Below are 21732 nucleotides of genomic sequence, written 5' to 3' on the forward strand. Positions count from 1 at the left end.
TGTTACATGTTGGCGATGTTGGAGCAGCAGATGGAGTTAGCAGCTAGCTGGTGGAGACCTCTGATGAGGAAGACCACAAAGAGGCGGAGATGGGGTTGCGTGATAGGTACCATCAAAGCAGGGCAACAGATTTGTAATCAGTTAAAAAAAAACAAGGACTGGGGTTTGATTGGCTCCCAGAAGGCAGACAAATAGATCATAGGGCAAGAGTGATGATGGCGAATGATGGGATTTTGACAGCAGGGTACCAACATTCATCCAGAGAGGAGGAAACTGACACGAGGGACGAATTTCTCTTAACCTAATGTCTCGGCCAGGGACTCCTTGAGCTGTAGTTGGGATTTTGTTGCCTTTCCGTCTCTCTTTCCAGTTGCTGGATGTATCTTTACAGATTTGAAGTGGTATCAGTCTACTTCATGGCCTTAAAAGGGTGTTATACCAGGTTTAGAAATAAAACTATTCCACAATCACAGACATGATATAGATGACCTTAGAGTGCGAGGATGCGTGTCAGCAGTTGTCGTGTGAGTCGTGTCTCGTGTAACATTTAGTGCGTCATTGGCAGAAGCCGCCGTGTGCCATAACTGACTCTAAAGGTCTCACACACTGGAAACAGAGGGTGAGCGAAATATGGATTTTGTGTAGGCAGGTGATCTGTATGGTTCTGACATAATCTGCAGTCAGAGTAGACGACAAATCCCCTTGGCTGTCTTGAGTGCTGGGCGTAGGGGTCAAGTCCAAATACTGGCTAGACACCAGGATAAATATAGAGGCATAGTTATCCACCTTGTCATCTGCTTTTAAAGCGATTTATCATTAACAGATTATATCCTTCTCATTAGCTTTTCCTTTTTTATATGATGGGATGTGTTACACCTACGTTTTACCTATAGAAAAAATCAAAGTGTTGAGGGTTTAAAACATATAAAATAGTGAAGTGAGATTCATGTTTCACTGCTTCTCCACCATTTGAGCAACAAAGGCGCAGGTTACTGTCTCCAGTTGTTTTCATGTCGTCTACTCAGAGCAGGACAATTATGAAATTACACTTGTCAAATTGTCGCTACATGGGCGTAGGTAAGAAAAAAAAATGGTACGACCCTTTGAGTGGAGCGTTTCACACAGATGTGACTGCGAGGTGTGAAACTGGCAATTACCAGGAACAATAACTTTAGTTTTCAGTACAGTAGAGAGCAAGGAAAGTGCAAAAGAGCTCGCGAACAGAACACAACAAAGAAAAACGGCAAAATGAACCACTTCTCCTTCTGGAGCATGAATTTCCCTTGACGTGTGGGTCGCATCATGTAACACAAATTTCAGAAATGGCACGTATCTCATTCTACAACACACAGAGCTTCTTGTATTGGCTTCTTGGTGGTGTGAGGCGTCTTTGAGGATGACTAACTCTGTTCCACAGCTCTGCTCTCAAACTACAGGCTACAACTGGCCGCCGAGGATTGATGTCATCAATTCTCTGTTGAAGCACTAATTGACTCTTTCTTCTTTTTCCTTTTTGCTCCTCCCGCTTTTTTTTTTTCCACCGTTTTCTTTCGTTTCTCCTGATCACTCTTTGATTTCTTGTCTCATCCCTCTTCCTCTTATCTTTGTTTTCTCCCACCACGTTTCACCCCCTACTCTTGTATTCTTTCCATCTCTCCATCCATCCCTCCCTTCCCTCACCCTTCACCCTCCCGCCGTCTCTCACCTTCCTACCGTCTTTTGTTCCCCTCTCCCATAATTCCTCACCTGTCCTTCTCCCCCTCTCAGTCGCTACTCTCGGAGGTGGAACAGGCTGTGCAGGAGGAAGTGCCGGGCGGCGGTCAAATCGCAGGTTTTCTATTGGCTGGTCATCTTCCTCGTTTTCCTCAACACTCTGACCATCGCCTCTGAACATCACCAGCAGCCTCAGTGGCTAACTGACGTACAAGGTACATCACGCAACCCTCTAGCAACTTCACTTATTGGCCATTTATAATTATCCCACCATTAACTTTCTCTTGTAACTTTCCTTCTCCCCAGACATAGCCAATAAAGTTTTGCTGGCACTCTTCACCGGTGAGATGCTGCTGAAGATGTACAGCCTGGGCCTACAGGTAGGAGGCTAATGAGCCTAAACGCCGTTTGTCATATTATTGAATTAAACGGTTATCGTGAGATATTTACAACTCTCCTCCCTTTGCTCTCCACAGGCGTACTTCGTTTCTCTCTTCAATCGCTTCGACAGCTTCGTCGTATGCGGAGGGATTCTTGAGACCATTCTGGTGGAAACAAAGATCATGTCTCCGCTCGGCATCTCCGTGTTACGTTGCGTACGCTTGCTCAGAATCTTCAAGATAACCAGGTTATTAATTCAGATTTCTTTTTGCATTTAATAAAACAAAAGCTCCTTCATCCCACGTGCAAAGAAGTTACGATAAGTCAGTGACACATTAGTTTCTCTTCCTCAGGTACTGGAACTCGCTGTCCAACCTGGTGGCGTCCCTGCTAAACTCCGTTCGCTCCATCGCTTCCCTCTTGCTCCTGCTCTTCCTCTTCATCATCATCTTCTCCCTGCTGGGCATGCAGCTCTTTGGGGGAAAATTCAACTTTGAGGAGACCCGCCGCAGCACTTTTGACAACTTTCCGCAGTCTCTGCTCACTGTGTTTCAGGTAACGGCCTTGGTCTTTCAGTGTCATCTTTTGTCCCATAATATAGGATCCTGTCGTCTTCCCACAATCCCAAACGACTTTATATAATTTAATTAAGGATATTTTTACTCCATTTATTCCCTTCTCCGCAGATCCTAACAGGAGAGGACTGGAATTCTGTGATGTATGATGGCATCATGGCATACGGTGGTCCATCTTTTCCTGGGATGCTGGTCTGCATCTACTTCATCATCCTCTTCATCTGCGGCAACTGTATCCTTTCACCACAGAGGTCTGCGTGAGATAGCTACGGACGCCTAGTCATTAAATGAATAGAAGTTTTGCAGGTTGTGAATTGAATTAAATCAAGTAGGTATTCAAGACGCTGCTGCAGGACAGAAGAACGTGTTTTGCATGGCGATACATTCCTAGAGCCATAAAGATTTTAACGCGGGTCACTGAGCATCTCAGGTCCTTTACATAAAATGATGTGAGATTAAAATTTGCTATTTATTCACTTCGCCTCTTGAGACGGTAACCTAAATCATTCATGAATGCAGTGGGTCAGAAACATCCTTAGCATAACCCCTCTGAACAGATATCCTGCTGAATGTCTTCTTGGCCATCGCTGTCGACAATCTGGCCGACGCGGAGAGCCTGACATCTGCTCAGAAAGAAGAGGAGGAAGAGAAGGAGAGGAAAAAACTGGCCAGGTAAGGAAAATAGTTGTAGGCGGAGAAACAGAAAGAGGAAATAGTTTTAGCCTATAACGTCCTAGTTAGTCAGGACGCCCAGGATGTTGATACCAGAGCCGTGAAATCAAACCACATCAACCGTCTCATTGCCTATAAAGGTAATTTGTCAGCAATGATAATGTGAGGTTTTAGTGCAGCTTAGGAAGATCCCGTCAGTGGCACAAATCATTAAATGTCTCCTTCTTGGTAGCAACACGTATCGATCTGAGGAGAACTTGTAACGGAAAACAATCATTTCCCTGCCCACTATCCTTTTAGTTTGATTAGAGCAGCAACGCCACCGCCTGTGACTGAAATACACTCCCATCATTGCAAGTCTTTTATTTTGTCATTCTGGTGGGGACGTGTGCGTGAGTTAAAGCAAAATGCAGCGTTAGCGGAAACGCGTTAAAGCCGAAGGTCTTCCTCTACACTCCCTCTCCCTCCAGGCTCGCCAGTCCAGAGAAGCGGCATGAAAACGAGAAGCCGCCTCTGGAGGAAGAGAAAAAGGAGAAGATAGAGCTGAAGTCCATTACTTCTGATGGCGAGACCAACACTGCTACTAAGGTACGCACAAGAAAAAAGACTTGGTGTCTATTGTAAGCAGGCAAGTATGATGAAGGGTGTTACTAAATGTGATACTTTACAGATCAACATGGATGACTGCTGTGGAGATGAGACTGAAGAGAAGAACCCGTATCCTGCAAATGATTACATAGGTAACACACAACCACTTACATGTTTGTGCGATGAGTGTGAAGTAACAAGTAAATTAAACTTTTCCTTCCCATTCCTTCTTCCTCCTCCCCTTTCAGGAGACGATGATGAAGAAGAGCCAGAGATGCCAGTTGGTCCGAGGCCGCGTCCGCTCTCTGACATCCAGCTGAAGGAGAAGGCCGTGCCCATGCCTGAGGCCCGTGCTTTCTTCGTCTTCAGCCACACCAACAAGTAAGCACACGCTGAAGTTCAGTCTCTTGTCTTCTTCTGTTTCCCTTCTTGCTGACGTTCTGTCCATTTTAGATTTCCTGTTACGTTTATAACAAGACACTTAAATATAACTCGTCTTACTTTGCTTTATAGATTCAGGGTCCTGTGCCATAAGATCGTCAACCACAACATCTTCACCAACCTCATCCTCTTCTTCATCCTGCTCAGCAGCATCAGTCTGGCGGCAGAAGACCCGGTCAAGAACGACTCCTTCAGAAACAAGGTTGATACGCTAAAGTACAAATACAGTACACGCGCAGCTAAAGACACAGATAAAGCGCACACATTAAGGCACAGACTGAAGACTTTGTAGCCGTCATTAGTTGCCCACACAGACTCATTCTGACCTAAATGGATTAAAGCTGACAGCGACATATAGAGGAACTGAAGCCCATTATGTCTGGCCTGTTACACTTAATGAGATTTCTTCCAGTGGACTGTAACTGTTATTCACTTCATGTTAAGAAGATGTGAAATGCCTGTTAAGCTTTGTTGTGTCTTTTTAGCTCTTGTCTTTTATAACTAGGCAGGACACTTAACACTATGGTATTTGCATAATTCTCAGATAAAAAAACATACTTCATAACCAAGACATCGATGAAACACTTGTATACGTGGATAAGGATATATCTGCTCTATAGGACATAATGTTCATATACAGCATTTATATAAGTCTAAGACTGAGCCCTGTGTGTGTTCTGCTTTTTTTTGTAATGTTTCTCCTCTAAGTGAGCTACACAAATCCCATTGGGACAGTTTTATTGTGTTTGCGCTGTATTTGCTATAGGCTGCAGTGTGTTATTCTAACCCAATTAACCTTAGCCTGAAACCTTAGGAAATAAAACATCCTGTTTTCAGATTTTGCTCTAAAGTTTATTTTGGAATTCATTATCCTTAGACCCGAACCCGTGCATTGTTTTTCTCAGTACGACGTGGTCCAGAAGTTCAGCTTTACCCCCCCCCCCCCCAGAAGAATTGCATTTGTGTGTGTAAATAGTTCAATTTAAGCGTAGACTCGAGAGAGTTGTGCTGCTACAGGTGGGCCCTAAGTAGGAAGTAAGAATGCCAATTCAGAATGTTACACAACTTTATTTCTGTCCCATTTTTTTACTGTTAGGATAAATAAAACTGTTCCTGATCTCTGTTCATTCAGAAAACCATTGCATACTTTGCAGGTCCACTGGATATTTTAAGTCCAAGGAATGCTATTGTGTAGCGCTCATTACGACTCATGGTCTTTTAACTAAAAACACTGACGCTCTTGCAGATGCTGGGCTATGCAGATCATGTCTTCACTGGACTCTTTACCATAGAGATCATCCTTAAGGTAGTATTTAATGTTTATATGTGTTTTACAGTTTTAATAGGCTGTATGCTGCTAGTCTTTTAGAACATGTTCTGTGAAAGTGAGAACGACATTTGTATTTGTTTTTGGTGTTTGTTGCAAGCTAGTTGACGTGCATGAAAAATGAATCAGAACAACTAAAACTAGATATATAGAATATATAATTTAATCCTGCTTCTCACCCAAGGTGAACTAGCATAACTCCTCTATGACTCTACAAAAGATCAGACAATGTTCAACTTGTTCTTTATTTTAAATACAGTATTCAACCTTTGCATTCCCATTCAAGGTTAAAGATAAGGCAGTGCTTGTGACTGGCTCCCACAGCATTCACCATATATATATATTTTCTCTACATGGACAGTGTAAACCTGTGAGTTCTTTTGACTCTGAAATATAACTTCGTCCTCTGCAGATGACAGCCTATGGAGCGTTCCTCCATAAAGGTTCATTCTGCAGAAACTATTTCAACATCCTGGACTTAGTGGTGGTCAGCGTGTCTCTCATCTCCTCTGGAATACAGTGAGTGATTATAAATGTTTTCTGCTGCATGTTTTATGCTTTTATTATTGAACTCGTGTGCACAAGTTCTACCGACTTATTATTATCATACATTAAAGCTACAGACCAGTTAGCCAAATAGTGACTGCTGCATGAGACACAGTCCAAGTACGCACAAATCTTCTCAGATAAATGTTTAGTTTGTAAATTGCCCCATGCTTCACACTTCTCTCCGCTCTACTAACAACTTCACACTTCATTACTCCCAATCCTTTCTGGCTTTTGCGATGTTTATTAAAAATGTTCACTGCTTCTTGTAGCAAATAACTCCTTGAAATGCTGTGATATTTTTCCGATGTTTAATATTCTATACTACACTCTCTGTCTCTGATGCTTGATAGCCTAGACTTCTCGACGTAAGTCCACGTTGGTCGGTGTTGTTAACGACCCCGCTAGCAGACCTTCACCTTAACCGTGTAGAGCTGTCACTCTTTTGATTTGACGTTTCTATAGTCTTGGAGAGTTTAGACCAAGCCAGATTCAAAACTTAACAAATTAATTTATAATCTGCGACATGTTATTGATTGGTGTAGTTTAATGAGATAATGCTGTATTGATATATATTACTGATAGTTTGCTTTTTGCATTAGATCCCCACCAGATTGCCTCTTTATAGCCAGCAGCATAATTGGGTAAATTACCCTGAGTCCTCGATTACTCTAGTGCCCTCTCACATCCAATTAATGTTAATGACTTTGCGCATCTGTTGTTTGTCATAGATTTGGGAGCAGGGTTAAATGTATGCTAGATAAACTCTCCTGGGCTGTAGAAATGACACCTGAATGCTAAAACCCAGTGGTTTTTGCCTGTTAAAGGTAGTAAGCTGACAGGATATTTTCTCGACCGTATCACACTTAAATCATTCCTGATGGAGCAGACTTCTTGTTACTGTAGATCACGACACAGTTCAAGTCTCGATCTGCACATCTCGATTGTTGTAGCGGAAGAAACTGCAGAATAAATCATATAGAAAACTGTGTATTCACTAATATGAGAGTTTGAATCTTCTCATGCGGTGACAGCATGAAATATGGCTAACATCAACAGAGAAGAAAGAACTATACAATACTGAAATACCTTATAGCTACTTGTGCTCTGTCGTAGGTAGCGTTCTTCTTCTCATCCTCTTCATCCCTGTCAACCAAAAGATACCCTCACAATTGATTTAATGGTGATACATGATCGATAACATCCTGCTCCACATCTGCTACCTTTAACTTCCTCCAAACTTTACCTTCCTCTGTTGGAAAAAAAAAAAAAAAAAGCTGCACAACGGGTGTTTTCTTTATTTTCTGTCTCAAAGTCAACACAGAGTCTTTCCTTTAAATCAGTCCTTCTAAAATGTCACTCCCTCCCCCAAAAAAAATGTATGTTGGCATTTTGAATAAGACTTTTTTTCTATGGTGAAAACATTTTTGCATTTGTCCTTAGGTTGTCTGAACGACTGGCTTGTTACCTTCCCGTGCTAAATTTAAAGGATACTGACTGAAGCTAGTAATAATTACACCGGGGCGCCTAGTTCAGACCACAGAAGGACCAATGTTCAAGCTCTTTCCAAAAACATTTACTAGAAAATTCAAAATGTCAAGGTATTCCTTTGGTTCATTTGGTTAGTAAGTATAAACCTTTCCTTTGAACAACTTCCTTTGAAAGGTCACACGGTTTGACCTTTGGCTTGTACTGACACTCTCTTACAGCACAATGCTCTGTTTGCCTGTAAATGTCAGTTTGTGCCTTTATGTGGGTCTGTCCGCGTTGTACTTGTGTTTGTCTCTGTATGCGTTTTGTGTCTTGTCCTATATTACATTGTCACTAAAATCTGACACTGACACTGTACGATAGGGTTAGGGTTAGGGTTAGGTGACACTGAACATCAAATAATTTCAATATGAAAATTAAATCATTTTCTAAAAAGGAGTTATGTATGGAGATACATATTTCTGTGCCTGGGGTAGCCAGAGTCTTAGTTCTTATAAGAATAGAAGTGAAGAAAAATGTGTATTTACTGAAATATGGGAGAGTAGTTTAATGTGTTTTCATTACTTGTCTGCATACATTTGGATAAGATAATATTTTAAGTGACATGTAATGTTGATTTTGTGCAATCTAAGCCATATTTCTTTTTCTTTCTTTTTTTGTATTTAGGCCAATTCAACATTTTTCTTAATGCAGTTTTCTCTTCAGTCGTCCACTTTATTTGTATCTTGATCATTTTAATGTCCTTGGCTTGTGTGTTGAGTTGTGTCAGTGTCCACGGTTTGTGTTAAAAATACAGAAGCAGATGTCTGCGCTTAGTTTAATTCCGTGCGTGTTTCAGGTCCAGCGCAATTAATGTTGTGAAGATCCTGAGAGTGCTGAGGGTGCTTAGACCACTGAGGGCCATCAACAGAGCCAAAGGACTGAAGGTTAGCACACTCACACACGTCGTAATAATAACACACTTAATCTCTTCTGTGCCAAAAAAAAAAAGAAAAGAAGAAAAAGACGCATCCATATGCTCACTGTCATTTCTGGTGTGTTTTTCAGCATGTAGTGCAGTGCGTGTTTGTGGCCATCAGGACCATCGGCAACATTGTCATCGTCACCACGTTGCTCCAGTTCATGTTCGCCTGTATCGGAGTGCAACTCTTTAAGGTAAAAAAAAGGAAAAAGGTGGAACAAAAGAAGGTATTTTCTTGAGCTCTCCGCAGCCCTTGAACATGTTACGGCAACTAAACCTTTATGTCTCTCCATCAGGGGAAGTTCTTCTTCTGCTCCGACAGCTCTAAACAAACTCAGCTGGAGTGCAGGTAAAGAGATCCCTCCTGTACGCAGCCTGTTCATCTTTCTATTACGGTCTAATTACTGGTGTGAAGATGAATGCGTCTCTTCGTATTTACAGGGGTTACTTCATCATGTATAAGGACGGTGAAGTGACGAAACCAGAAAGAGCCCAGAGAGAGTGGAACAACAGTGACTTTAACTTTGACAATGTCCTGCAAGGCATGATGGCTCTGTTTGCGGTGTCTACCTTTGAGGGCTGGCCAGCGTACGTGTGCACATGCACACACAATGCACATGTATATTTATATGTACAATAGGTGTGTTGAATGATAATCAAACCTTTTTCCTCCTCTTCTTCATTCTCCACCTCTTCCCTCTGTCAGGCTACTATACCGGGCCATAGACTCTCACGCTGAGGATGTCGGGCCCATCTACAACTACCGTGTTGTCATCTCCATTTTCTTCATTATCTACATCATCATAATCGCCTTTTTCATGATGAACATCTTCGTCGGTTTCGTCATCGTCACATTTCAGGAGCAAGGGGAGCAAGAGTATAAGAACTGTGAGCTGGACAAGAACCAGGTAGATATTACTGAACCTGAGCCTTTGTGCATGTATAGCTGCAGTTTTGTGTTTTTGTTCAGAAGAAGGATATAGATTGAGTTTTTAGGTTACAGTAGAGTTCTGACTGAAGTGGGAAAGTCATTCTGTCATTCAGGAGGCACAAGGGAAGAGGAATGGAGGCCAAGGCAGTGGGGGTGAGACATGGATGAATCTGGGGAGGCTGAACATGTGTTTTAGAGGCAGAAGTACTTCAGGAGTCCAGCCAGGAGGGAGCTGCTTCTGTTCAGACAGAAGATGAGACTCAAGCTTAAGGAAGGAGCTAGGCCAAGTCCCTGCAGCTGTGTTCTCTGCGATGATCCGTGTCTCAGAAAGAGCATGGAAATGCAGACAGGCAAGAATAGTTAGAGATGGAAAAAAAAGAGGCTTTGTTAGACCGCCAGTTCTGCAGCTTATCCTCCGTGATTATCTGAGAGAGACAGCGCGATGTGGAGTTTGGGAAATACATCAGCGGAGAAACGTAAAAGGCGAATGGAAGCGCTTGCACGAGCTCACCTGTGTGTGTGTGTGTGTGTGTGTGTCACAGCGTCAGTGTGTGGAGTATGCCCTGAAGGCTCGTCCGCTGCGTCGCTACATCCCCAAGAACCCTTACCAGTACAAGGTGTGGTACGTGGTCAACTCCACCTACTTTGAGTACCTGATGTTCACACTCATCCTTCTCAACACCATCTGTCTGGCCATGCAGGTGAGGGGACACACGTGTGTACAAGCACATAAGATGAGAAAATGTTGCGCTCATGTTCACATTTATGAGTTGTTCGTGTGTTTTTGCAGCATCATGGGCAGACCAAAAGTTTCAATGATGCCATGAACATCCTCAACATGCTCTTCACTGGACTGTTCACTGTAGAGATGATCCTTAAACTGATTGCCTTCAAGCCCAGGGTAGGTCCAGATCTCTACTCACTGCTACTAGTCACAGCCAGTTAAAAGAACTTAAAAGCCCTTTTTGACTTCCTCCAGACGATAATGGTGGATTTGAAATGTGAGTGGACAGCGTCGTGTGCTTTTAAATCTCGCTGCCTCCTCATTACCCTGTTGTTGTTGCCATGGAGCTGCGTGGCATGGTGCGTCAGCTCTTTAAACAGTTGCAGATGGGAACACTTCCCCCTGTTACAGCAGAGTTAGTGAAGCTCAAACAAGAGCAAAAGCGTAGTGTTTTATATTATGTTTTGTGCTCTCTATTTTTGCGTAGCACAGATGCAGTGACAAAAACACATAAAAATCCTGTCTGATCTCTTTAATATGCTCAAGGGAGCAAGAGAAATAAAGGCGAGCTAAAGAGGAGAGCAACTGTAGTGAGTGCACAACAACTTTGGCAGAGCGGAGCTTGGTCTATGGCAGAGAAACAAAAGTTACTAATGTAACTAAGGTTCTATGAAGTCACTGTCTCTAGTGATCATGAACTCTTCCTGTTACTCAAGATACAACTGAAACTCTGCATTCAGAGGAAAGATTACAATCTAAAAAATATCAATTGACACTGAAGACAAAAACAAATCACAATTGGTGTAGAGAATGGTGAAAGAAGGAACTGTAAGCTGTACGCACATGTCATACACATGCATCAACAATGTGTGTGTAATTACTCCTCACTGCCAGGAGGGAGAAACAAAAGTTACTGCTTTAAAAATGCCATTATTTTTATCGTGTGAGGGAGTTCATTTTTTTTTTATATTTACATTAAGTCAGTGGGTTCTACATAACTGTTTTATGTTAAATAGATGAAGGATGGTTATTTTGTTATAATGTTTAGGCCTGGAGGTCCCAGTTAGAAGGAACAAATATTATGGCGTGGGAATCTACATCTTGCTGCACTACGCTGTGTGTAACGTTAAGAGATGCTGATTGAACCTTCCAGATTTCTGAAGGTAGTTTTTTTTAACTATTTAGCATTGACTGTATAAATATGGGCAACGTGTCCCCACTTCCTTGCATTGGCCAAATTGACTATAGCTGTTTTCCCGGGGATACGAGCAGCACCAAATTGTGACTTTGGAGCCAGAGTCTGCACAGTAGCCACCCATCCGTCCACACTTCCTTCAGGCTCACTTGCCTTTTTGTGCTCTGCTCTACCTCCACCAGTTACAAGGAAATGTTGGATTATACAATGTATAGTCCACTTTACGGAGCAGTTAGCATGGCAACTGGTAGTCGCTATTATAACTAAAAAGAAACTTAACACTTGAACATGCACCAACATTATATTAACTACCTAAAATTAGGTAAGTTCGGCACAAGTCCCATCTACTAACATGGAGGGGGTGGAGCTTATGACCTGTACTGCAGCCAGTCACCAGGGGGAGCTCTACTTGCTTTGGCTTCACTTTTGAGGAGCAGTTGCGCCGCCCATCTTTATATAGTCTGTGCTATTTAGCCTGTCAACGTTTCTGACCTAAACAAAACATATACAAACTGCTTCTCTTCTTTTTATAGTCTCTAGCGCAGCACGGTCACACATTCCCAAGCCATACTGAACAATGCATTGTTGTGTTGTGTTGTGTTGTGTATGCTTTGACCTGCCTTGATGACCTTTTGCCTTTAAAACAGCCGTCGCACAGAGAGGACCAGCTCACTAATCATTTTTCTTTTCAGGTGTTGTAAACGTCAAACACACCTGGAATTAGCATGGACCAGATTCAGTCTATGTAATGAATGCTTTTTACTAATAGGTTTTGTCTTCTCAGCTTTGGAACAGCAGCGATTACAATGTCTACAACGTCTTAATGTTTTTTACAGTTTTGTTGTATTTTGTAAATTTTTATGTCCCAACTCACTGTTTTACATACATACGTCAGAATTTTGATACTTATGTCGAGCGCTGTTTTACTAATGTTTAACTTACATTAATATTAAATTAACTTACCTAAGACTGAAAATAACTTTAAACATTAAAGCATCTAAGAAGACCTTGTAGTATTTACATAATGCCATTTCTGAAGGAGCTATGGAAAGAGGAACTTTTTATGATGACGACAGTAGCACTGATCTATTGACCACAAAAATTCAGAGACACATTTGTCTCGACGTAATGTGGCTTATTTTACACTATACGAAAACGGTTCTCAAGTACACTGCTTCTGTTTACTCGTAAGCAACTTTCCAAGGGTCGTGTCGCACCAACTTCCGAGTTTTGGCCTAAACAGTTTTGCATAAACATTTTTTCTCACACCGATGCTGACTGTGAATCGGCCGCGATGACTTTAGTAAACAAACTGGGCTTTCAGTATAATCACTGAATGGCCCCGAGATGCAGGTGGAAGACATAAATAATTGCAATCTAACGCACCATCTTTAAAAGAGCAGGAAATTCAGCTGCACTTGATGGTGAGATAGCTCAGTGGAAACTTCTTATCCTTTCATGTGTTGGTTCATCAAGTGTAGCTGATTTTTTTTTTTTCCTGTTTCTTCAGTGTACTGTACAACCTCATACCACCTTAATAGGGGGGGCTGCGAAGTGGCAGCAGATGTTGTTTTCCTTCTAACCTACCTTTCTTACCCTCCTCCTCCTCCTCTTGCTCACCTCATCCTGTGTAGGGGTACTTTAGTGATCCCTGGAATGTGTTTGATTTCCTCATCGTAATTGGCAGCATAATAGACGTCATTCTCAGTGAGATCAACGTAAGTACGATGCCCCCTCTCACTCTTCTTGCCTCTCCCTCTCTGTCTCTGTTTTGTGTCCTCTCACTTCTGAATCTCCCGTCTCCTTCCGCTCTCCTTTCCTTTGTGGCTACTCTGTGTCGTGCCCGTTGTTTCTCTCCATCTCCTCTTTGTCTGCCTCCTCTTCTTCCTCTTCCTCTTCCTCTTCCTCTTCCTCTTCCTCCTCTTCCCTTTCGATCCTTAAATCCAAGATGGCTGCTGCCACTCAATGGACCCCTCCAACCGCAAAGGTTCCTGAACAAGACCAAGCTTCGTCATGAGTTTGAGAGAAAAGTAGAGGCAGGGATTAGCTTCGAGTATCTCAAATGTTGTTGGGCTCTATAATTTTTTTTAATTATATTTTTGTCACACTGTGACGTGTACGCAGGTTTGCTCACCTAACTAACCGAACTAACTCACTGACCAGTCAAACACAGCTTGTCATTTTTTAACCACAGCAACGGGCATATTTATTTTATTTATTTTTTTTAGTTGTGGTTTTGTTGCAATCTGTTCTTTACTGTTGTTCTTGTTGACATTTCCTCTCATGGACAAGCATGGCAGATCGCTGCTGCTCCTCCTCTGCTGTCCATCTCTTTCAGACTGCCCCTCCTTTTCTTTTTGCCGTTTAATTTTGTTCTTTCTCCTCCAACTAAAAACTCCAGTGCTCATGTATGTAATGTTTTTTATCTTATTTTTCTCCTCTCTCCTTTATTTTCTGTCCTTTCCATTTTTTAAATGTCTTATGTTCTGTCCTTTTTCTTCTGTTGTTGTTTTTCTTTTCCTTTCTTTCCACCCCTATGCAGCATTATTTTGTTGATGCATGGAACACATTTGATGCCTTGATAGTTGTGGGTAGCATTGTTGACATAGCGATCACTGAGGTTAACGTAAGTAGCCCAACTCCCTCCCTCCCTTCCTGCCTGCCTGCTCTGCCATTCCCACACACACAAACAGGCCGAGCGCTGATACCCATCTCGCATGCTTTCAAATGATTAGGAAACTTCAGCTGCACAATATTTGAACTTAGGAGATGGCTGAACAAGTCTGGCAGATAAAACAGCCAGATGTAGCGCAATCAAACCTGAGAACAGTGGAGTTTGTGTAACTTAAAGTGTATTAATGACAGATTTTAGAGACATCACACCATCATGCCTCGATTATTTTTTTTCTAAGAATGCAATGATTGTGTCAACAGATGTTGCGAAACGACTTGTTTCCCAACCATTCCCAGTGATCTCTCCCTTTCTCACGCCTGCCAGTCAGTTTTTATGCAGCAGTGCGATAAAGCCACAAAAGCAACTTTCTGTAATGGCGTTTTATCCTTTTTAAATATTTGAAACTGCTTCAGATAGGTATTTATGCCTCGGTCTGCTCAGCATCAATAGCATCAGAGACTATTGCATTTGCCAATAGAACCTATTGCATTTTCCTCAGCACTCGGTTTGGTTACACATTGGTTTTATTTGATCTTTCATCATTGCCACAGGGGATTCTGTGCGTTCCCTTGGCATGATGGGCACTGTATAGCATGACAGATACAAAGGTGGTATATCCAGGCCTGTTACTGTATCTAATGTTTTCAGTAAAGATCCTTACATATTCAGAAGTAGGATTTTCCGTATGCAGATTCTCATCTCCCCGTGGGTTAAAAATACTCCCTCAGTTCATAAATCAGCAGGGAAACTTTAAGTTCAAATGAGGGGAAAAAAAAAAAATACAACTTTTGTTCGACGATAGCAATGCGCAGACGTGGGGGACAATTTGATCCATAAATGGATTTACTCAGGGCCCATGAAATTTATGTAAATGTATGTATGAATTCATTTATTATCGACGTGGAGGCCCTATGGTCAGCGGTGGGGCTGAATAAGAATGAATATCTCAAACACAAGTCAAATGTTGAGTGTCTATTGTATTTACACTTCAGGGATAATTGGTGTTTTATTCATGTGAAAGTGTTCTTTGGCGGGGGAATAGTTTTGGGAGCCGTGCAGAACAGCAAAAAAAAAAATGTCGCTGAGCAGAATTTCTCTTCTTCTCTTTGTGCTGTGATCAGACCGCACATCACTAAAAGGTTCTCTCCAGCGTTTGTGAATTAGTTTTTTTGTTCTTCTGGTAATGTTTATCAAGTGGCAGCCTAGTTGTCGCAGACAGCTGTCTATATGTCAGCTTAAAGACACATACTGTACATTAACTTGCTCGGTTCCGGTGCTTCCACTAAAGGACTAGTTTGCTATTTTTTGTAAATACACATATTTGCTTTCTCTCCGAGCGTGAGATGAGGAGACTGAATAAGACTGATGCTATCTCATATCTGTTAAACATGAAGCTGCATCCAAGAGATTGCTTGCTGAGCTCAGCATAAAGGCTGGAATCAGGCGGGACCATTTGTCTACTTCTGCTGAAAGGATAAAAAAAAGAAAAGGGCCCCTCTAGCCCCTTTAAAGTTCATTAATTAACACATCATATCTCATTTCTTTAATCCCAACAAAACCCACAGTCTTAGAATGAAATGTCAAAGGGATTTTTTTTCAGCTGTTTCCTTTTGGCTTCCATCTTTAAGCTAAGCTACATTAACCCCCGGTTAGCTATATTTGAGAGATGTATCAGTCTCCGGATGCAGCTCCCATCAACAAAGCAAATTCCTGCATTTTCTGCGTGACATCAAGTTTTCTTAGACTGCACATACATTGTTCGCGTGGAATCCTCTCGGCCCAGTTTGAGGACGCGACGCGAGAAGAGAAAATGCACACGAGTACACCGGTATATTCCCTCTAGGTGAAATGCGGTGTGTTCCACATGAGGAAACACTGGCCAGGCATACAAATAAGGTTATTGTATCCCCCGGGTGTATGAGCTTGGCACTTGTTTCCATCCCTCCAGAAATGGAATCCATTTGTCCCCATTGAGAGGCTGACAAAGCTGCTTACGAGCGACACCGGGCAATTTCTAAACTGTGCTTAGATATTATATGTTGTATTCAGGTTTTTTATGTAGTTATCGCAGTAATTTGCCGTCGAAGGAGCATCATAAAGTATCATAATGTGTAATCATGTTGCCTCGCAAGCACAGAATTGATCTTACCTGGAAGAAAACACTGTATATCTGTCTATAGAGTCAGGAATATAAACTTATTATACATTAGTTATTAGCCACCTTTACATTAAGGTTCGCTTGGCCAGAGATATACACCTTTGTCATCTATACAACTCACTGATGTTTGGAGTTTGCCTTTGATTTGATTAATCGTGAAAATAATTTGTTTAATTGGTTTGCAGTTCTTTCTGAATGGTTCATTATTTTCCGTTCTCACCTCTAACCTAAAGGCATGCCCCAGCTCTTTTATTTATTTTATTTATTTTTATTCTTGTTCTTCTTCTCCTCTGGTAGTTTTTAATCATTTGGGTGACGAGACGCCCAAGCTACCTTTACGTTTTTCTTTGTTTTTCCTTTTTTTAAGAAACCCTCCGCAATCCAACCATGTGAGAACTTTTGACTGCTTTTGAACGGGGACCCTGTCTCTTAGACGTTTTAAATTTTAGCCTGCCACTGCGCTTCATCTGGAACGAAAGCACAAGTGAATGTTTTTAACGCGCCGAGAAATTGAATTAGAGGCTAATAGTCGCAGCTTGTCAACAGCTGCCTCTCTTTAACCGCATTCCTAAGTGTACAGTGGAGTTCAGTAACAGGCTAGAATTTAAAACGCCATCACTTTGACTTTTGTAAATATTAAATGGTCAAACTGTCCCATTAGAGTGCACCCACTTTCTTGCTCCGTTGGGTGCCAGTTGACTTTAGATTAGCTGCATTTTATTGTGGTCACCGAAAACAGAATATCTCTTTGATTCTGGGTCTCTAATTCTCCCCAGCGGGTGCTTCTTAAACCTTGTATGGTTTCTTTTCCGTTTTGGTTTGAGTAGAAGTAGTGTGATTAGATCGGTAGTGGTTTGCTCTGAGCGGTGTCTTGCAGGCGATGCCGGTATGGACTGCATCTATTTCTCGTTTACTTTATCTCTCTTCGGAATGCCTACGCTCCTCCTCTTCCTCCTTCTCCTTCTCTTTCAGTTTACTTCTTTTATGGATGTTTATCTCTCTCTCTTCCTTCTTCTTTTTTTTGTTTCTTGTTGGTTTGCGGTGCTGCTTGCTCACCTGAAAGGCAAGCTGGGAAACATGGGTCTCTCGTGCAGTAATGCTCTAAAAAAAATGCACTAAAAACAGTTTCTCTTTGTGGTTTGTTGTGTGTTTTAATCCAATCACAACAGAAATTAAAGATTAAATTTTTTTCAGTATACAGTGTATACTTAAAAATGAGCAACTAAAAGGTCTGTGAACCTGACATACATGTTCTCATGAAACCCATGTTAACCCATGAACTGATTGATGAAAATTTTGCTTGAAAAAAAAAAAAAAAAAAAGACGTGCAATGTGAGAAAACATCTCAAGTTCAATTTAAATAAGCTCATCAATCTGGTGAGCTGCAACTAGAGTAACTCACATCTGCACTGTAGTTTATTCAGCCTGAACGGGCTACTGTATATTTATTCACAAAATGACTGCTTTGTTCTTCTACTGATAACGTTTCAGCTAAAATACCGCTCCATGTACAAATCCTCCTGGGCCTCAAGCACACTGTCGTATCTGTAATTTTCTGGGAAGACGATAATGAATTAAGTTCGGATTTAATTTAGGATTAGATCGACACAGTCTCAGACGAATGCTGCCTTCAAATGTGATTTTGAGCGCATGATGTGAAAAGTTGCGTACGTTAGTTCGAGAGGCGACATCAGCTGTAAGTCGCGAAAACGCTGCTGCTAGGCAACAGTTTAGCAAGCAAACGAAGAGGGTATCGTAATGTTGGAAATGTGTAATGAAGGACGGACATATTTTGAAGTTACAGAAAAAACAATACAGCTAAATTGCAGTGCATTAGCTTTCACCATTCACTTCCGCCAATTCTGTAAACATCAGCTAACACGTGACAACTCGTGGAGACCCCACTTACGAGCTTGTGAATGCCACAAGAGGAGAGGACTCATCTACACATCCCCATTTGAAGGCAGCATTACATACAGTATATTGCCCCCATACTTCCTTCTCTGCATCCTTCCCTCCTTCCTTCCAACAGTTATCCCTCCTTCCTTTTCTTCCCTTCGCACCTTAGTACACCTCAGTTTTTCTCATCAGTACATACCCACAAATACACATTTGACCTCTCAAGAGTTGTAGTCACTTACACAACCTTTAATTAGTCTGCTGGTTACTTCCTATATAGTGGGAGGCTTGTAATACGCTAGTGTATTGGTATAAACTATACAAACCTTTTATTCTATGTACATCATTACTGTGTGTGATCATAAAGGTATGGCCCTGTTAGAATCACTATAATGCCTCATTTCCTCCTTCCTCCGTCTTTCCATACTTTTCTTCCCTCTCTTTCTTTTACTTTTCTTTCCTCTACACTCATTTAATTCCTTTCTCATTGTTTCTCTCCCCTTGCTCCCTCTTTTCCTACTTTCCTTTTTTTTCTGTTACATCCTTTTATAAATTCTCAGCGAAGACAGGAAGTAATGATGCATTTGTTTTTGCGGGCAAGGTATTTTAACAGGGCCAGTACCAATGCGGAGTGAGTCATAGATTGAACGAGGAGTAAATCTATCACTCGCGGCGATATAAATTGCTGCAATGCCCGTGATGACCAGTGGGTGTCTCCTTACAGCTGTGTGCTACCTCAGTGTTATGCAGAGAAATGTGGCCTCCAATTTCCAAAAGCATCTTCCATAATCTTCGCCAACAGCAGCTGACTCAGTCTTATATCTTGTCTTTTATATTGTTGTATTCAGATGCTTCTTTGACCTGAAAGTTGACTCTATTCTTGGATCAAAGAATGACCTGAATATAGCGTAAGATGCATTTGGTAAACGTTGGCCTGGGTTAGCTTCAGCTGGCAGAAAAGAAAACCAGATAGCTACAGAAGCGCCACTCTCATTCCCCTCGACACTCCGTGGCCTCACGTGCCGCATGCATATAGGTTTTGCACATAGACACACGCTCACTCTTTTCATCATTCAGTTTTACGGCCCTCAAGGCAACGGACAAAACCAATATCCTACAGCTCCTACATGTTTCAGGATGGGGGCAATCTCTATATGCAGTAATATCACACTGAAATCTACCTCTCGGCTCAGATGAAATAGTGTTTTTTTCACCGCCGTATAAGAGTTGATGGGAAACTCTCACTGGCCTGGTGATTTGTGAGGTATTTTCTTGGTCTGGGCTGGTGCCGAACCTTCACTACTTAAAACAAAAAATACATAAAAACACACACACACACGTACTGCACACACACAAACATACACACACACCAAGGCGCTGCTCTGGTGCTGATCTTTGTTGCCTTTCCTTAAAGCCAGCTGAGTCCTCCTCGTCCTCGTCCTCCTCCTCTTCGTCCTCCTCTTCCTCCTCTTCCTCCTCTCACCCCCCTGTGGTAAGGCCAATGGTACGCTCCGACGGTAACGTCGCCCGCCTAACTACCTCCTCCACCACCATCCCTCCATCCCTCCATCCCTCCATCTCTCCTTCTGCTGTGTCATCCACGGTACGATCCAAAACTTTTGTCTTTTCATTTGACCTTGTCCCCCTGTCGCTCGTGCTGTGATCTCCTGCGGCATGCCCGGAGTTATATTTTTATGTTGCTCTCGTTTGTACTTATACATGTTTATATATCTGTGCGTCTGATGAAGGACACTGTACCGTGCAGGCCTGGCCTGGTGTTTATATATATCTGGAGTCTTGTGACTTTTCTTAAGTGGCTATTGTTGTTGCCATGGCGTCCGCTGCTCCCACCTCCTCCATGGCTTGCAAGTTGCGCCCCCCTTTCCCTTATTTCTTCCTCATGGGTGTGGTATCTTCCATGCTTCGTCATCGGTACAAGCAGTCATGGTCACGCTGTCATTCTGTTTCTCTTTCGTTCACTTTTCTACACTGGCCTCCTATCTATCTATCTATCTATCTATCTATCTATCTACCTGTGTTTATAAATCTATTTGTTTGTCTCTGAATAATCTGTCTTCAGTCTCTCTCTCTCTCTCTCTCTGTCTCTCTCTCTCTCTCTCTCTTACACTTACTGTCACTGTACCTTTCTCAGTCACTCAGCCCCACTTTCTCAATGGTGCCCTCTGTGGTCCAATTGCAGTATTACATGCACTACAGAATTGTGATTTACACTCCTCAGAAGGATGTGTCATTTTTTGCACACCTCGTCCGTGGAGTTTGGGACAACTCATGTCTTGTCTCTCGAGCTACCTGCCAACACCGCATTGAGGCGACACTCAACACGAATTTCCATCCGAATTGTAGACTTTCAGTCCAGTGAAATCAGTCCAAATCAGTAACACGACATCTGTTATCCCAAACTGCGGGACGACGTGCGGAGAAAGGCAAGTTCTTTGGAGGAGCACACTGTGTGTTCTCTGTGGGATTAACATACAAGACTTGATGGCTTCTTGGAAAAACACAAATGGCAAAACAGATTCAGAGGTCAGGGAGGATTACGTTAGGATTTCTGTGGTTACAGTTGATTTGTTGTAGTTGTAGTGCTGGCTCTGAAATTCCAGATTGTATGTCGTCTAGTTTATTCTGTGAACACTGGCCCGTTTGTCTTGAAATATTTATTTAGACGTTGGTCTTTTAGCATTTTTGCAAATGTCTTACAGCTGTTAAGGTTGCCTGATTGTGGTGCAAATTGATAAACTGGTAGATAATATATTCAGCTGCATCATGCATCCACACAAAACCCTAATGTTGTCTTTGTTTTTAAGCTTTTTTTTTTTTTTTGTCCAAAAGAATGAGCAAAAACAGCATAAATAAATAAATATGTATTAGAGTGGCACTCAGCGAGATGACTGAATATTTCATCTTGGAGTTATTTCCTGTGGACGACTACAGGGGCAATAGGGAGTCAGAAAGCAGCTCCTACCAACCTTGGCATATTTTGAATAAAAACTTATGGCGCATACCAAATTATGGATCGAAAGGCAAACTATTAGGACGCTCTACAGATAAAAAGATTGCTGGATTGAAAACAGTTCCTAGAAGGTCGGTAGGAATAACGATATTTACCACACATAAAAATATGTCGTTGTTTTTTTACGTGGCAGTAAATATCATCTTTGGATTTATTCCTCCAGGTGGTCGGTTTCTGTGTGACAGACAAACAATTAGCCTGCCTTGCATGATTTATTGAAGCAGGAATCAGCCTGCAGGCTAGGATTTTTGTCCTGTATCTGCTGTGAGTTGTTATCAGTGATTTATGGCAGTGCTTACCTCCGTCAATGCAGGACTCTCAGGCCTAGTCTCAGCTATTAGATTTTTGGGGTGTTCCAAAAGTGTTTTAACGCATGTTTGTCAAATGTCAGCGTCAACGCTAGATTTACCAGTAATAAGATAGAT

At 41.9% G+C, this 21732-nt stretch overlaps 1 protein-coding gene across 1 annotated transcript in view; it reads left to right on the plus strand.

The window, feature by feature from the left end:
* The window catches only part of cacna1c (calcium channel, voltage-dependent, L type, alpha 1C subunit), a gene marked incomplete at both ends in the record, with an annotated part of 172676 nt that overhangs the window by 139509 nt on the left and 11435 nt on the right, over positions 1 to 21732 (plus strand). The window contains 22 exons of the mRNA XM_084573937.1: positions 1768 to 1928; positions 2020 to 2093; positions 2190 to 2341; positions 2448 to 2649; positions 2781 to 2901; positions 3227 to 3341; positions 3812 to 3929; positions 4012 to 4081; positions 4178 to 4310; positions 4443 to 4572; positions 5617 to 5676; positions 6110 to 6216; positions 8573 to 8660; positions 8782 to 8889; positions 8992 to 9044; positions 9137 to 9283; positions 9402 to 9603; positions 10169 to 10327; positions 10417 to 10527; positions 13180 to 13263; positions 14088 to 14171; positions 19691 to 19780. Coding sequence (XP_084430063.1) covers positions 1768 to 1928; positions 2020 to 2093; positions 2190 to 2341; positions 2448 to 2649; positions 2781 to 2901; positions 3227 to 3341; positions 3812 to 3929; positions 4012 to 4081; positions 4178 to 4310; positions 4443 to 4572; positions 5617 to 5676; positions 6110 to 6216; positions 8573 to 8660; positions 8782 to 8889; positions 8992 to 9044; positions 9137 to 9283; positions 9402 to 9603; positions 10169 to 10327; positions 10417 to 10527; positions 13180 to 13263; positions 14088 to 14171; positions 19691 to 19780 — 2569 coding nt within the window. The remainder of the gene's footprint in view (positions 1 to 1767; positions 1929 to 2019; positions 2094 to 2189; positions 2342 to 2447; positions 2650 to 2780; positions 2902 to 3226; positions 3342 to 3811; positions 3930 to 4011; positions 4082 to 4177; positions 4311 to 4442; positions 4573 to 5616; positions 5677 to 6109; positions 6217 to 8572; positions 8661 to 8781; positions 8890 to 8991; positions 9045 to 9136; positions 9284 to 9401; positions 9604 to 10168; positions 10328 to 10416; positions 10528 to 13179; positions 13264 to 14087; positions 14172 to 19690; positions 19781 to 21732) is intronic.

The sequence above is a fragment of the Chelon labrosus genome (assembly GCF_963514085.1).
Source record: "Chelon labrosus genome assembly, chromosome: 23".
In the NCBI taxonomy this organism is placed as follows: Eukaryota; Metazoa; Chordata; class Actinopteri; order Mugiliformes; family Mugilidae; genus Chelon; species Chelon labrosus.